The sequence below is a fragment of the Sesamum indicum genome, linkage group LG3 (genome assembly GCF_000512975.1).
Source record: "Sesamum indicum cultivar Zhongzhi No. 13 linkage group LG3, S_indicum_v1.0, whole genome shotgun sequence".
Classification (NCBI taxonomy): Eukaryota; Viridiplantae; Streptophyta; class Magnoliopsida; order Lamiales; family Pedaliaceae; genus Sesamum; species Sesamum indicum.
The window spans coordinates 23,054,378-23,068,089 of NC_026147.1; the positions used below are offsets into that span (position 1 = coordinate 23,054,378).

Consider the following 13,712-nt stretch of genomic DNA (forward strand, 5'->3'; position numbering starts at 1 on the left):
GGCTTCGATAACGCAATTCCGGGAGGAGTCGGTAGTTGGGCACTGGATCCCTTCGGACCTGGAGTACGTGTGACGTTGGGTCAGAGTTTGGTGAACCAACTGGTCGCTCCTCTAGTTGAAGTATCGGGCCCCTTTTTTGTTGCCTAGGTTACACCTTCGGAATACCCCAGAAGGGAATTTTCTCTACTCCCCCAATCTTCACTTTACGCCACGCCGACTCCACTTTCGTCATAAGGCGTGGAATTAGACCAAGGGGAATCTCCATAGGAACTAGTCTCTTAGATTTCGCACATAGGAGATCGAGACACAGCCCCAGGGCTATGGGGAAAGATGTAGATTGATCGCCCTAGATAGACAACTACATAGAGGGTCTCTACAAGTCTATATATTCTTTTCTTTCGTTCCCCCCGTAAGATCAATATCACAACCAATAAGGTCTGCAAGTTTCACATCTAAACCCGATCCGATAGTTCACCATATAGATAGATATATATATTTAACAACAATATTCTAAGAACCATCTTGGGTGCTGCGTGATGTGCAATGAAGACATGGTGAAGTCACATAACCACCTGTTTTTCCACTGCAGATTTAGTAGAAGATGCCTCAGTAGTATTCGGCGCATTGTATGATTCCAGTGGCCTAATAGGGATTGGGTCAGTGATGTTGAATGGGGTGCAAGAAAATGGCGTGGGAAGCACATCATCAATATATCCTACCGATGCCTGCTCGGATCGTGTGTATACCATATTTGGAGGGAGAGAAACCTGAGACGTTTTGAGCACGAGGAGAGGCCCCCGAGCGTAGTGGCCAACTTAATAGTAGAAGATGTTCGGCAACATATACTCAGTATTAAACTTCCTAGCTCTATTAGCACATGTGCCTTGTATAGACTGTGGCGTATCCCTTGGCCTGTCGAGGGAAGCGCCTAAAGAGGGACACTGTTGTGCTATGCTTTTCTTTTTCTAATGAAAATTACACTTACCCAAAAAAAAAATAATATTCTAAGAAAAGATATTAATAGATATCGGTAGTTGTCCGGTCGTACCCAAACAATAATATTCCAGAGGAAAATGAACCTAAGATCAAATATTTCGAGCCGGCTTCCGTGGAAAATTCAGACTTTCTTTTTGATGCTGCGATCACATAAAAACATAAACTTTGAGGCTCAATAGCTAAATACATGGCAATTGAATCATAAGTCGAGATCATAAAGAGCATACTGCGAGTAGGAAGTGGAATTAATACAATGAATTTAAAAGCATCAAATCTCTCTTGTTCGGAAGAATCGAAACACATCGAAATGGTACCAGCCGCACTTAATAATAGAAGGATTTGGCAGAAATATGTAAAATTGTCCCTCCTAAAAAGATTATTCCAGAATAAATAGGCAATAGTTAGGAGAGGTGCGCCAGCGGCGAGCAGAAGTAAGGTTATTAGATACCTCAGGAAAGCCCGGCCAGAACCACACGTGCAAGTTTCCCTGCATGTGGCTCGTCCGTGATAACTTCTTCGGATTTGCGTGAACTAGCGGACCGATCACTAAGTGGGGATGCTTCCTCCAGCATGAGCGAACCCTTTCGGAACTGATGTTGAATAGGCGCCACTATCCCAGCCCGGATCCAGCCAGGTTCTATTGACCCTGTCCTCTTCCCAACAGTTTGACCTTGTCTTGGGGCGTCTTTGGCTTTACGAGAGAGAGCTTGCCGGAGAAAAAAGTCTTTCTCTTCCCGTCCCGGGTCATACTCCGGTGCGTCCACAGAAGAGGAAATCACAATGCATCTTGCTCAGCAGGCGTAGCTTGGAGTGAGAGTGTAGCGGGGGGTAACGTAAGGAAAGTGGCCGCCAGAGAGGAAGCCAAACCGGCCGCGTAAGCGCAGCTAAGCTAATATGCACCGGAGAAAGCCAGGTGCCGTAGGTAAGCTCTATTCGGTCCGGAGCATTGATTCCCCATAACGAATAGGCTAGCTCTATCTTTCAATTACCTATCCTGTGCTCGAGAAGGTCCCTCAGTTCCTCAGCCTTGAGGTGTATTTAGTTGTCTTAGATGAGACTCGGGATATTCCCCACTACATGGCATGACACCTTTCGCTCATCCATTCCGCCCGCCCGTCCAGACGCGGTGCCTTTTCTCATTATCATCTACTACCCTTTCTTTCCTCCCGGCTATTCACGCATGAAGATTGTCGTATGTATGCTCGACTTCGGTTGCCGGTGTATAGGTAGGAGTACATTATGGCAGGATCAGTCACCCGGGCAAACAACCCTCCTCCAAGAAGAATTGTGCTATGCCCCCCCGATCCCTATAGAGCGAAAGAGCTGCCTAGTGATCCCTAGGTTGCAGCACGTTCGGTCGTTAACTCCTCGCGCCGCTGCCGCCGTTTCTAGGACCACCGACGCCTCACCTGCACAGGTACCTACGTAGTGTAGTGTCAGTCACACATTCAACATAGCGTTCGGACTCATGTGCCTTCCAGAACCAGGGGTCTTCTAGCCTGCTGCGTACGATTAGCCAGCCTTGCGGCGGCAAAACGATTAGACGTCCCCCCATGCTATGGTTCCCTGTGGTCCAAACCCGGTGCCGCATTAGGTTAGGGAGCTGGACGATAATAGCTCCTCCGCATCCCAAAGCGCGCTGCCCTCCTAGGCGCGCAACACTAAGTAATCCAAGCCAACCCACATTACTGACTAACGGCGGATAATCATATTTCTTAGAGGTACTGAATACAACTCCATGAATGAGCAAAATGAAGGTTGCATTAATGATAAAATCTCTGGGGAAACCGCTAAAAAAAGATTGAACATGTTAAAGGATGAGATGAGGATCCGAACGAATTCTGCTTTCATTTCCCCTGTATGGAGCACTGAGTTACTTACGTTACGGTCTTCAGCAGGTAGGCTGCACTCTAGGCGGCTAGGAAGGCTCGCTAGACCAGCAGCCAGACCAAGAATGAATGTGGAATCACCATCATTACACATTCATTCTTGGCCTTCAACTTATACCGTACGTCAAAGAAAGGTGAGTCGCTTTGGGACACATGCGGATAGTCGCCCCGCATGGCTAAAAGTAAGCCAAAAGAGCTCAAACTCTTTTTTTTTAGTTCCACTGAGAAAGTGGAGTCTTATAAAAGATGCCACTCTACGAGGGAACTCGAGTCGAGTCTTTGCGAGTTCATCCCAAACAAAGCGAACCCCTTCCGATCGGGAAGATGCAGATATAAAAGGCCAATAGCCTGATGTCAGCTTTTACGGCATAAGCTTTAAAGAAGAGAGCAATCAACGCTAATAAGCATTTCATAAGAAAAGAAAAATTTTCATTTCAAAACAATAAAAATTTTGAACAGTTATTTCCGTCCAAATCCAGAAAAATCCGTCAATAAATGACGAACTCCATTAGAAATATGGTAGGCCAGGGCTAAGGCAGTAATCTCGACGGAGATTAGGATGAGCTCCGGAGATAAAAAAAGAAAACGATAGTGGCCAGGAAAGCTCCGGAGATTCCACGTCATTTGTTCATCCTGTGGCTTGCTATTCTAGGCAAATTGGCTACGACGGACAAATCATGGTTAGCGCACCTTGGCCCATGTATTCTATGTAATGAGGGAGCGACAGAGACATATGGCCACTTATTCTTTCAGTGCAGATTTAGTCGACAGTGTCTCACAGCAATCCGGAGAATGGTACGATATTCTTGGCCCAATAGAGACTAGATAATGGATATTGAATGGGCTTCCCAAATTGGAGAGGTAAACACATTGTTAACATATCTTATCGAGCACTATTAGCATCATGTGTTTACCACATTTGGAGGGAGAGAAACTTGAAAAGATTCGAGCACACTGAGAGGACACATAGCACCATGGCTTTATTGATTGTTGAGGATATCAGGCAGCGGATCCTTAGTATCTCTCTACCTAGATCAGTCAGCACACGAGCTTTATATAGACTGTGGCGTATCCCTTGGCCTGTCGAGGGAGAAACCAACTGATAACCACACTGTTGTACTGTACTACTATTTCATTTTACTTAATGATACTTACATTTACCAAAAAAAAAAAAAAAGCTTCAGAGATTCTATGGGAAATTGGAAACATCGAAGTAAGCTGTGGCTTATAAATAGGAAGATGAGGAGATAACGGTCAAAGGATATTCATATTAGGTTGGATTTTTTTTGTTCATTCGCTCTGCTCGCGGAGCGGCATACTGAAAAAAAGAAAAGATTTGAAGCGAGGCCAAAATTCGCTTTCAACAATGTCAACAACACCACGAAAAACGTCAACTCAGCACACGAGCTTTATATAGACTGTGGCGTATCCCTTGGCCTGTCGAGGGAGAAACCAGCTGATAACCACACTGTTGTACTGTACTACTATTTTATTTTAATTAATGAAACTTACATTTACCAAAAAAAAAAAAAAAGCTTCAGAGATTCTATGGGAAATTGGAAACATCGAAGTAAGCTGTGGCTTATAAATAGGAAGATGAGGAGATAACGGTCAAAGGATATTCATATTAGGTTGGATTTTTTTTGTTCATTCGCTCTGCTCGCGGAGCGGCTTTCATTTCCTATGTTTAGTAGGACTCTATTTAAATGGGCTTTTCTCTTGGCCTGAGTCTCAAAGCGATCAAAGAGGTCGTCGAAAACGACACTCGTTGCTATATCAAGATCCGTGGGGTCTGAAATAGTCAGCCCCAGGATACCTTTTTTTTCGTTTAATACTGCAGCAATGGACCTGATCATTGCTTCGCATTGTTCTCTCTGACGTTCTACTATTTTGTATTCCCGTGAGTTTCGGAGGAGCTCCCAATTCTCTTTTTCCTTCTCGAGAGCATGCCACAGGTAATCCTGAGGAATTGTATCTGAAACAAGAAGAGAATTAGCAGAAATCGAAAGAGGAATATCACTAGTGCATGGAAGTGACTGAAAATTCTCAAAAAAAGGGACCACGGCCTGCATTAACTCATCAATCATCTTCTATGGTTCATTCTTTGACTGCTCTGCTCCCCCAAACAAAAAAGAGAGACTTGCTCTCCCAATTCAGGAAGACGGGAATCGCCTTGGTCCAACCAAGAAAGGCATGGGAGTGAAGGGGCATAAAGAAAAGATTGGCTGCTTCTAAAGCTCTCTTTCTTCTCCTACGATATTTCTAGTTTGAAGGAAACCCTAAAAAGCAACCTTTCTCTTAGATAGCACTCGCAATTTGGCGCCCTTATTAGTGTTAAACCAACTCTAAAGGGAGTCAGTTGCCTACTCGTCATAGGGCATGAACGGTATAACACAAAAAAAGGAATGAAAGCAATCGAAAAAGGTAGCAGTCGTTAAGCCGAAAAGTGAAGAAGTAAGTAGGCCAATGCCAATTGAAAGCTAACTAGTTTTCCCTCTTCCATTTCGATGACAGGAAAGATCAGATGGACAGAAAGAGCTGTACACAAAGAATGACAAGACATTGAAAGAAAGGGTTCTGAACGAATGCCCTGTTGAGGAAGAGAAGGGGGTTGTTTGCAGGTATTTCATTAGCAGAGGACTAGTCGTCAGAGCTAGTAATGAAGATCGCCATATGACTCTTACTCTTCGAGACGCGAGCATCTAGAGCAATGGTTAGTAAGGGATGTCCATCGCCTCTCTTTGGACTAAGTGAAGACAGCCACTTTCAAGCACTCCCGCTAAAGCAGTTGCAGCTTACACTAGCTAGGCGAACTCCCGCTCTGATCCAGTTACCCCTCTTGCCGCTCGGCATTCAGTTGAATGCAAGTTCCTGAAAAGCAAGATTATTTGCCGATTTGAATTATCAAAGCTAATCATTACAGACAATGCTAAAAATCTGGACAGTCAGATGATGGAACGAATATACACTCAGTGAAAGATATCTCACAGCAGATCTGCTCCTAGGAGATCGAAAATGAATGGTGCAGTTGAAGCAGCTAATAAGAACATTAAGAGGAGATGTGGACACTTTCAGTACCCTTTTTCCTTTTCCTAGACAAGACTGAGTCGACTGCCATGATACAGTAGACCAATAGCTCTTCTTACCGCAATTGCTTTAGGGATTGGATTCGTTACCTTTCAAGCGTACTCTTCTGAGTTGGTAATTCGATGTGGTCGAAGTCGTATCAGGGGCATTTACTTAAGCTTGAGTGCTTCCATGCCCGATTTTTCATCTCCAAACAGAGTCTTTTCCTTCTCTTTCCTGCTCTTCGGAAATGATGGATCCGTCTAAGAATAAGATCCTCCTCTTCTTGGAGATTAGACGTGCTTTCCATCCACTTAGAATCTCCTCTTTTCAAAGGATTCAAAGCCTAACCCTATTCCAGATCATTCAGTTTCATCTGATTCAAGTGCTAGTGTGATCTCTATTTTTCAGCGACTAATTCGTCTTTCTGGTCTCTCTTTCTTGCTTCCTTTGTGATAGACTCTGGGGCGGAAGAGAGATGAGGAACCGTTAGGACAAGGGAGAGAATCGGGCGAAGGAAAAGATGAATTCCGAAATGCAGTAGTGTTTAGAAAGTTTCCCTCAAATGGATATAGTCCAATGACTATGCAAGAGCTGACGATTGAACTAGCAATAGCAAGCAAGTAAAGTATTCAATAACCCTAGGAATGGAAAGTGAGGATTGAACTAGTAGGGTTCTATTAGTGAAATCTGAATCAATCTGGAATTTTCTAGCTTAGCTTGAAAGTGCAATCAATCCAAGAGCAATCCCTGCCCGTTAGTAATGATTGACTGAGAGTCACTAAGAAACCTACTCACTCGAAAGTAGCCTTGTCAACTTACTATTAAACCCTCCATTCACAGGCAGTTCTCCAAGACTTCTGCCTTTCCTACTCCCATACAGTAGAGCAATTGCATGTAAAGTCCAGCATAAAGGATTGGGCGTCCAAGCTTGACTAAGAAGGGGGAAGGGTTGAGCTAAAGCGAGGTAGAGTTGGCTAGCAATATTGACTAATCTCAGCAACTCAGCAAGCAAGAACTTTTAGGTGAACTCTTTCTTTTATTTCATATAGAAAGAAATTCAATTCAGCCTTACGTTAGCGATGAAGCTAGCTTTGAGCTTAGATGGAAGGAACAAGGAATACAAACGAAGAGTCAAGGGAGAGGTGAAGAAAGGCCTGTAGGCGAAGGGGAAGTTATTGCTAACGATGGTATTCATTTCATATCGCTGAGTTGGAACACGAAGCAAGCTTTTGGATTAAGTGAAGGCGTGAGGTATCGAACACAAGCTAAGGGTTAGTAAAGTGGCTCAGGTATAGAAAGTTACCTACTACAAAGAGTACCATAGCAATGAAGAGATAGAGATCGTCTATGGATAAGGTTGAGAGCTAAGCGAGGCTCGATGTGATTGAGGGATGATCCTATGCTTAATATATTCTCCAATTCAAGTGAGATGCCTTCGGCAAAGTACCTGTTGAAGGGAAGGCCGCTCTTTGTCTTGCGCGATAGCTTACATTACACTAGCCTATCTATCTATCAATAGAATTTCTGAAGAAAGAGAGCCTATTCAGTTAGTCAGAAAGCTAGATCAAGGAAAAGAAAATGGAATAGGACATTCTCTTTCACTCTTAATCCATTCTTATAAAGGAAGGAGTATGCTCAAAAGGTTATATTCATTCAATTCACATATGTGATGTTCGAAATCGCTGGAAGTAGGACGTATGGCCAAAGGAAGAATTACGTCAATCTAATTACTATGTGGCTTCCAGTAGTACTTAGCTAGGCCATAGAAGAAGATGAGTACGATCCGAAGTAAATAAGATAGAAGTCGGGGCGCGGGCTTAGCATGTTCTAGCTTCTCTATTGTTGTTAATCAACCAAGCGAGAAAACTACAAGCGCACTAGCGAACGAGCGTAATATATGAAGCGAGTATAGAGCGTAGGCTTTCGAGCCGTAGCCTACGCTTGCTCTCTTTTATGCACTTGCCTAGAAGGCTTACGGGTCCGTGGGTAAGCAACCGCTGCTTATCGATTAATAGAGCCAGCTCCATGTCCGAGCCTTAGATTAGAATGGAACAAGACATTTTCATTCTAGCGCACTAGCCAATTTCATTACCTGCTTCAAGTGCTGATTTACATTTCTTAGTTGAAGGAGTGAGAATAGGCCTCAGGGTGGTTGTAGATCACTAGGAGTGGGCATGCTACGAGCTCTATGCCAGCCGGGTAAGGAGGGGATGCAATCATAGTGTTCATCCTTCCCATCAGCTCTGATATCCGAAATGGCTGTTGAGTCGCTGTGGCGAGACACTTCCCATTCTATAGATGGATACCAAGTTCGGGGGGCGGGGAAAGGCGTAGCATATTACTACATGGGGGAAAAAAAGACTGTAGTCGTCAAAGGCTGCAGACTTATTCCAGTAAAGGGGCCTGAAAACAAACGGCTTTTACGCGAGAAAGGACCTATCTAATCTAACTAATGTCCCACAACAAAACTCACGACGGTTCAATACCCGAATCGGAAGCCACAACGACCCGCAGAGAGGCGGTGTCGAGTCCATGCAGACTATCAATTAGTCTAGTCATTCCATGTCTTATTTCTTAGGGGCTTGGCAGTTGCTCTAGTGGATCTCTCTTATGCTATTTCCACTTCCTGACTTGAAGAGTGAAAGGAAGGTAACTCAAAATCCTAGGATTACTCATGAGTTAGTGTGCAAGACCTATTGCCAGGCTCTCCTCTTTCTTAGATGTTATAACAGTGGTATCTTAGCTTTGCAGGATTTCCCACCAATTTAGATGTTATAACAGTGGTATCTTAGCTTTGCAGGATTTCCCACCAATTCCTTAGATCCCTAGTCTTAGAGAAAAACTGGACAAGCGCGCGTCCGTATGGTACTTAGCCTTTTTACTATCTAGTGAAAGAAAGGTCATACAATTGTTTGGTTTCCCACAAATGTTCACAAGATGGATAGAGGAGTGTGTAACGACGACATCATTCTCAATTGGGCTTAATGGAAACCCGCACGATTTCTTCGCAGGAGCACGTGGACTAAGACAGGGAGACCCTCTATCCCCCTATCTTTTTGTCCTTATTATGGAAGTTTTCCACTTGGGATTGCAGCAAACTATCGAGCAGGATATGCAATTCTCTTATCACTGGAAATATGAGCCAACCAAAATATTCCAGTTGGGATTTGCAAATGATCTCTTACTCTTCTGTAAAGCTGACTTAGATTTTCTCAGGGTTCTCAAGATGGGGTTGGATCGATTTGCAGATTGGTCAGGACTTCGTCTGAATATAAACAAAAGCCATGTCATTATATCCCGATCAGCACAAGGTTGGAAGGATCAGATCTTAGCAGTTATGGGATTCTAGGAGGGCCAATTACCAATGAATGAGGTACTTGGGTCTCCCTCTTCTATCTTCTAGATTGACTATAAATGACTGTCAGCCACTTCTTTTGAAAATTGATGCTCGTATTAATGGTTGGGAGGGTATCTCATTATCATATGCTGGACGCATACAAATCATTAAATCTATTCAATCAGCAATGAGCACATACTGGGCATCTGCTTTCATTTTACCGAAGACTGTTATTAAACAAATTGAGAAACGCCTCAGAAATTTTTTGTGGAAAGGCAATTATACATCGGGCTACGCTAAGGTAGCATGGAAGGATGTGTGTAAACCGCATATGGAAGGAGGCCAAGGGATCAAGGATATTGGTATCCTTAACCATGCATTAATGGCAAAAAAGTTATGTGACGTTATCAGAAGTGACCGAACATCTATTTGGGTTGAGTGGCTGAAGCATGGACGACTACGTGATAATTCTATATGGACGATTAATGAGAAGGGAGGATCATGGGGATGGCGAAAGATACTACGACTTCGAAGATCCATCCTGCCCATGACGGAGTTTATTATTGGAGAAGGGAACTCATTCTTCTTATGGAAGGACCCGTGGCACCACTTGGGCCCTCTTATTACTAGATTCCACGTGGACCGAGACTCTTGGGACTTGATAAATCAGCCAAACTTGAAGTAGTTATTGATGAGGGGCAATGGCAGTGGCCTCTTATTACTGATTTGGAATGTATGGAGATCATTTATACACTACCTCAGATTCACGGAGGAGATGACAGGATCAACTGGAGATTCTCAGAGGGACGACCCACCACACAATCCCTATACAGGCTTTTCAGTCCACCAGGACCGAAAGTAGCTTGGTATTCACTACTCTCGGGTTCATTGAAGATTCCGCGACATAACTTTATTCTCTGGTTAGCCATTCAGGAGAAGTTACCTACGACAGACAAACCTTGGATGAATCATCTTGGCGGATGTATCCTTTGTGATGAGGGGAATGCGGAGACACACACACATATGTTCTTCCGATGCCGATTTAGCAGACGATGCCTTGCAGCTATACGACAACAAGTTCGATTTTCTTGGCCCAACCATGAGTGGGCAAGAGATGTAGAATGGGCTGACACACATACGAAAGAAAGCCAAAAGTCAAAAGCCTAATATATACTGCCCAAGAGGAGGTGAATACACTCGATCCAGGTATGTTGGCTAAGAAGCTGGGACTGGTGGTTATGGATTTCTACCTAGAACCGAAACTGACCCTGACTTTCTATCTATCTGGTAGTGATGCTGCAGGCTTACTTACTTAAAAGGTTCCCCATGTAAAAACCTTTCCCGGTGACAGATCTTATTGATGAAGCCACCCCAGAAAAACTGGACAAGCGCGCGTCCGTACGGTACTTAGCCTTTTGACTATCTAGTGAAAGAAAGGTCATACTTTGCTTGTTTCGTAGTATGGACCAAAGAATGGGTTCTGCTGCTATCGACACCTACCCAATTAACCAAAAGTAATCGATCGAGACGACCAAGGAGAAATCTACCAAAATGGTTAATTTGGAAAGGTACTTAGCAAGGCATCCAAAGAAGGATGGAGGATACTGGACCGAAGCAACTGATCAGTTGGTGGGACAGGAACCTTGACCATCCTTGGTCTCGATGGAGCATCAGACACTCTTCCCAGCTGTGAGAATCTCTTCGATGCCGGTCCCTGGCTCTGGAAAGACTTCTGCCGTACCCAGGTCTTCCGTTGTTGCTTCTGCCGTACCCAGGTCTTCCGTTGTTGCCTGATGGGAACGTTCTACCAGTGTTCCCGCTGCCAATATACTTATCTATAGTGTAGTGGTGCTGTAGCGCGTTAGGGAGATCAGTCTCATCCATATCAATAACCAATGTATTTGCTATGAGTGAGTCTACTCCAGCTCTGGGTGAAACAACCACTGTGATTGCCTTTGACCATACCTTTCCTTTACCTATGCCTATATTCATATCTTCCAATTTCAGATCCAGAGCGAGTAGTTGCTTCAGTAGAGCCGGTTGATTCCGGCGATTCTGTTGATGAAGCAGTCAATGAAGAAAGACATGGTTGAGTCAGTCGAAGAAGTAGTCAACCGAGCAGTAGATCCTGTCGATTCAGGAAAAGTAGATCTAGAACCAGCTTCCCCACCGCTACCTCCACCAGCAGCAGCATAAGGCCTAGTCCCAAATCCTGTAGCAGCAAAGGTAGTAGAGCCTACAGTAGCACTAAATAAAGTAGCAAAGCAAGTAGCAGCAGTGGAAGTCACAGTAGCAGAGTAAGCTAGAGACAGAAGCAACGAGAAAGGCAGGAGCAGAGCCAGAAGCTTCCCACCTACTACCATCTTGCTTAGATAGAGAGCCAGTTCTCGTCATCCATTTAGATAGGCGCCACCTTGCCTAGCATCTCTTACAGTTCGTATAGCAGCATACCAAAAATTTTGAGATCCAGAGCATCCACTTTCAATTCGGAGAACCATTTCGTGAGAGGGAAAGAACCATCTATCATTGGTTTGTCAACCACAGTCGATATAAGGAAGGCATCGAGTCTATCTATTCATGGGATGCTATCCCCTGCCTGAACCAACCTTTAAAGTAAGTAGCGATCCGGAGCTTTCTCGTGCCGGGGTAATAGATAGCTGCTGATACTCCACTTGAAACTAATGTCAAGTTGCGTCCGAATGATGGGGAACTTCTCACAGATCCCACTTGTTATCGTCGGCTAGTAGGACGTACTTTTCTTTTCTATTAAAGTAATTTCCCGTACTCCCGAGGATTCTCTAGCAGCGTATTCTCAACCTCAGGGCAGGTGCTACTTTGGACTCTTTCACTATAGGGATTACACTACCTCAGATTCACGGAGGAGATGACAGGATCAACTGGAGATTCTCAGAGGGACGACCCACCACACAATCCCTATACAGGCTTTTCAGTCCACTAGGACCAAAAGTAGGTTGGTATTCACTACTCTCGGGTTCATTGAAGATTCCGCGACATAACTTTATTCTCTGGTTAGCCATTCAGGAGAAGTTACCTACGACAGACAAACCTTGGATGAATCATCTTGGCGGATGTATCCTTTGTGATGAGGGGAATGTGGAGACACACACACATATGTTCTTCCGATGCCGATTTAGCAAATGATGCCTTGCAGCTATACGACAACAAGTTCGATTTTCTTGGCCCAACCGTGAGTGGGCAAGTGATGTAGAATGGGCATCGAGGAAATGGAGGGGGAAGCATATTGTTAATATAGCTTCGAGCCTTACTTGGTGCATGCATATACCATATATGGCGAGAGAGAAACTTGAGGCGATTTGAACACACCGAAAGGAACCGACCACCTTGAGTATCTTGATAACTGAAGACGTCAGACAGAGGATCCTAAGTGTTAATTTAGCTAAATCAGTCAGTACACATGCATTATATAGACTATGGCGTATCCCTTGGCCTGTAGAGGGAGAAACCGATTGACGTTAATCTTGTTGTACTGTATTACCTTTTACATAATGAAACTTACATTTATCCAAAAAAGAAAAAAAAAAGTCTCTTAGCCGAGGGAGTCAACTATCTACTCTATCTGATACTGAACTAGATGCCGCAAAAGCCCCCTACTTTGGCTCAACAAAAGAGGGGTATCCATGAGATGTGTGCCCCTAAGTCGTTGAGTTAAGAAGAGGTTCCTAGCCTAGCTCCATGTGCCCCTAAGTCGTTGAGTTAAGAAGAGGTTCCTAGCCTAGCTCCACTAACCACTCAAGGGTGCCGCAGTAGCTCAAAACAAAAAGGTCTTTCTTTAACCGTTCTTATCACCAAAAGGGATATTTAATGAATGAAATTGGGATATGGATGGAACATACAACATAAAATAGAGCAGCTCTAAAAAAATGCAAAAAATGGACCACAAAAATTCTCTCTCTAAAACACACACTAGCACACCATACCAAACACGCACTAATACACTATCCATGCACATGGCCGCCGGAGACGAGGAGGACGACGGCGACGCTTCGGCCAGTGATGGGGATGTCGAAAAAGTGGGAGGCTGACGATTGGTGACCGGCGATGGCGAGGATAGCTACCATAGAAAAACTGGAAAAACCACGCGGCTTTTAGTTCAAACCGCGCCTTTCACCGGCGACTTTCAGGCGAACAAATCGGAACCGATGATTGGGGAGACATCAACATTAATTGCGCATGGGAAAAGAGGAGGCTTGGAGATGGAGAAAGCGGCTGTTTCGGCGCCGCAACTACTAGGGTTTGCCGCATCCTCGAACGTGGAAAAAGCGGCCGTTTCGGCGCCACAATTGCTCGGAATTGATGCGCCATTGGACACGGAAAAGGAGGCTGCTTCGGCGCCGAATTTGCTTGGGTTGGTTGCGCCATTGGAACCACAAACGATTGAT

The 13,712-nt window shown here is 44.4% G+C and overlaps 1 protein-coding gene across 1 annotated transcript; it reads right to left on the reverse strand.

The window, feature by feature from the left end:
- On the reverse strand, nt 1,002-11,283 carry LOC110011718 (NADH-ubiquinone oxidoreductase chain 2-like). The gene is made up of 3 exons (XM_020692529.1): nt 10,934-11,283; nt 2,655-2,786; nt 1,002-1,441 (listed from the first exon to the last, which is right to left on the reverse strand). The coding sequence occupies exons 1-3, from the start codon at nt 11,281-11,283 to the stop codon at nt 1,018-1,020; spliced, it is 906 nt and encodes a 301-aa protein (XP_020548188.1). The 3' UTR covers nt 1,002-1,017.

Excerpts from the sequence above, each read along its gene's own strand:
- LOC110011718 (XM_020692529.1), bottom strand. The coding sequence starts at position 11,283 with ATGAATATAGGCATAGGTAAAGGAAAGGTATGGTCAAAGGCAATCACA. Across the intron at positions 2,787-10,933 it reads CGAGACCAAGGATGGTCAAG|CGGTTTCCCCAGAGATTTTA; the intron begins GTTCCTGTCCCA and ends ATCTTTTTTTAG. Across the intron at positions 1,442-2,654 it reads TGGCTTGGATTACTTAGTGT|TCTAATAACCTTACTTCTGC; the intron begins TGCGCGCCTAGG and ends TTTCCTGAGGTA.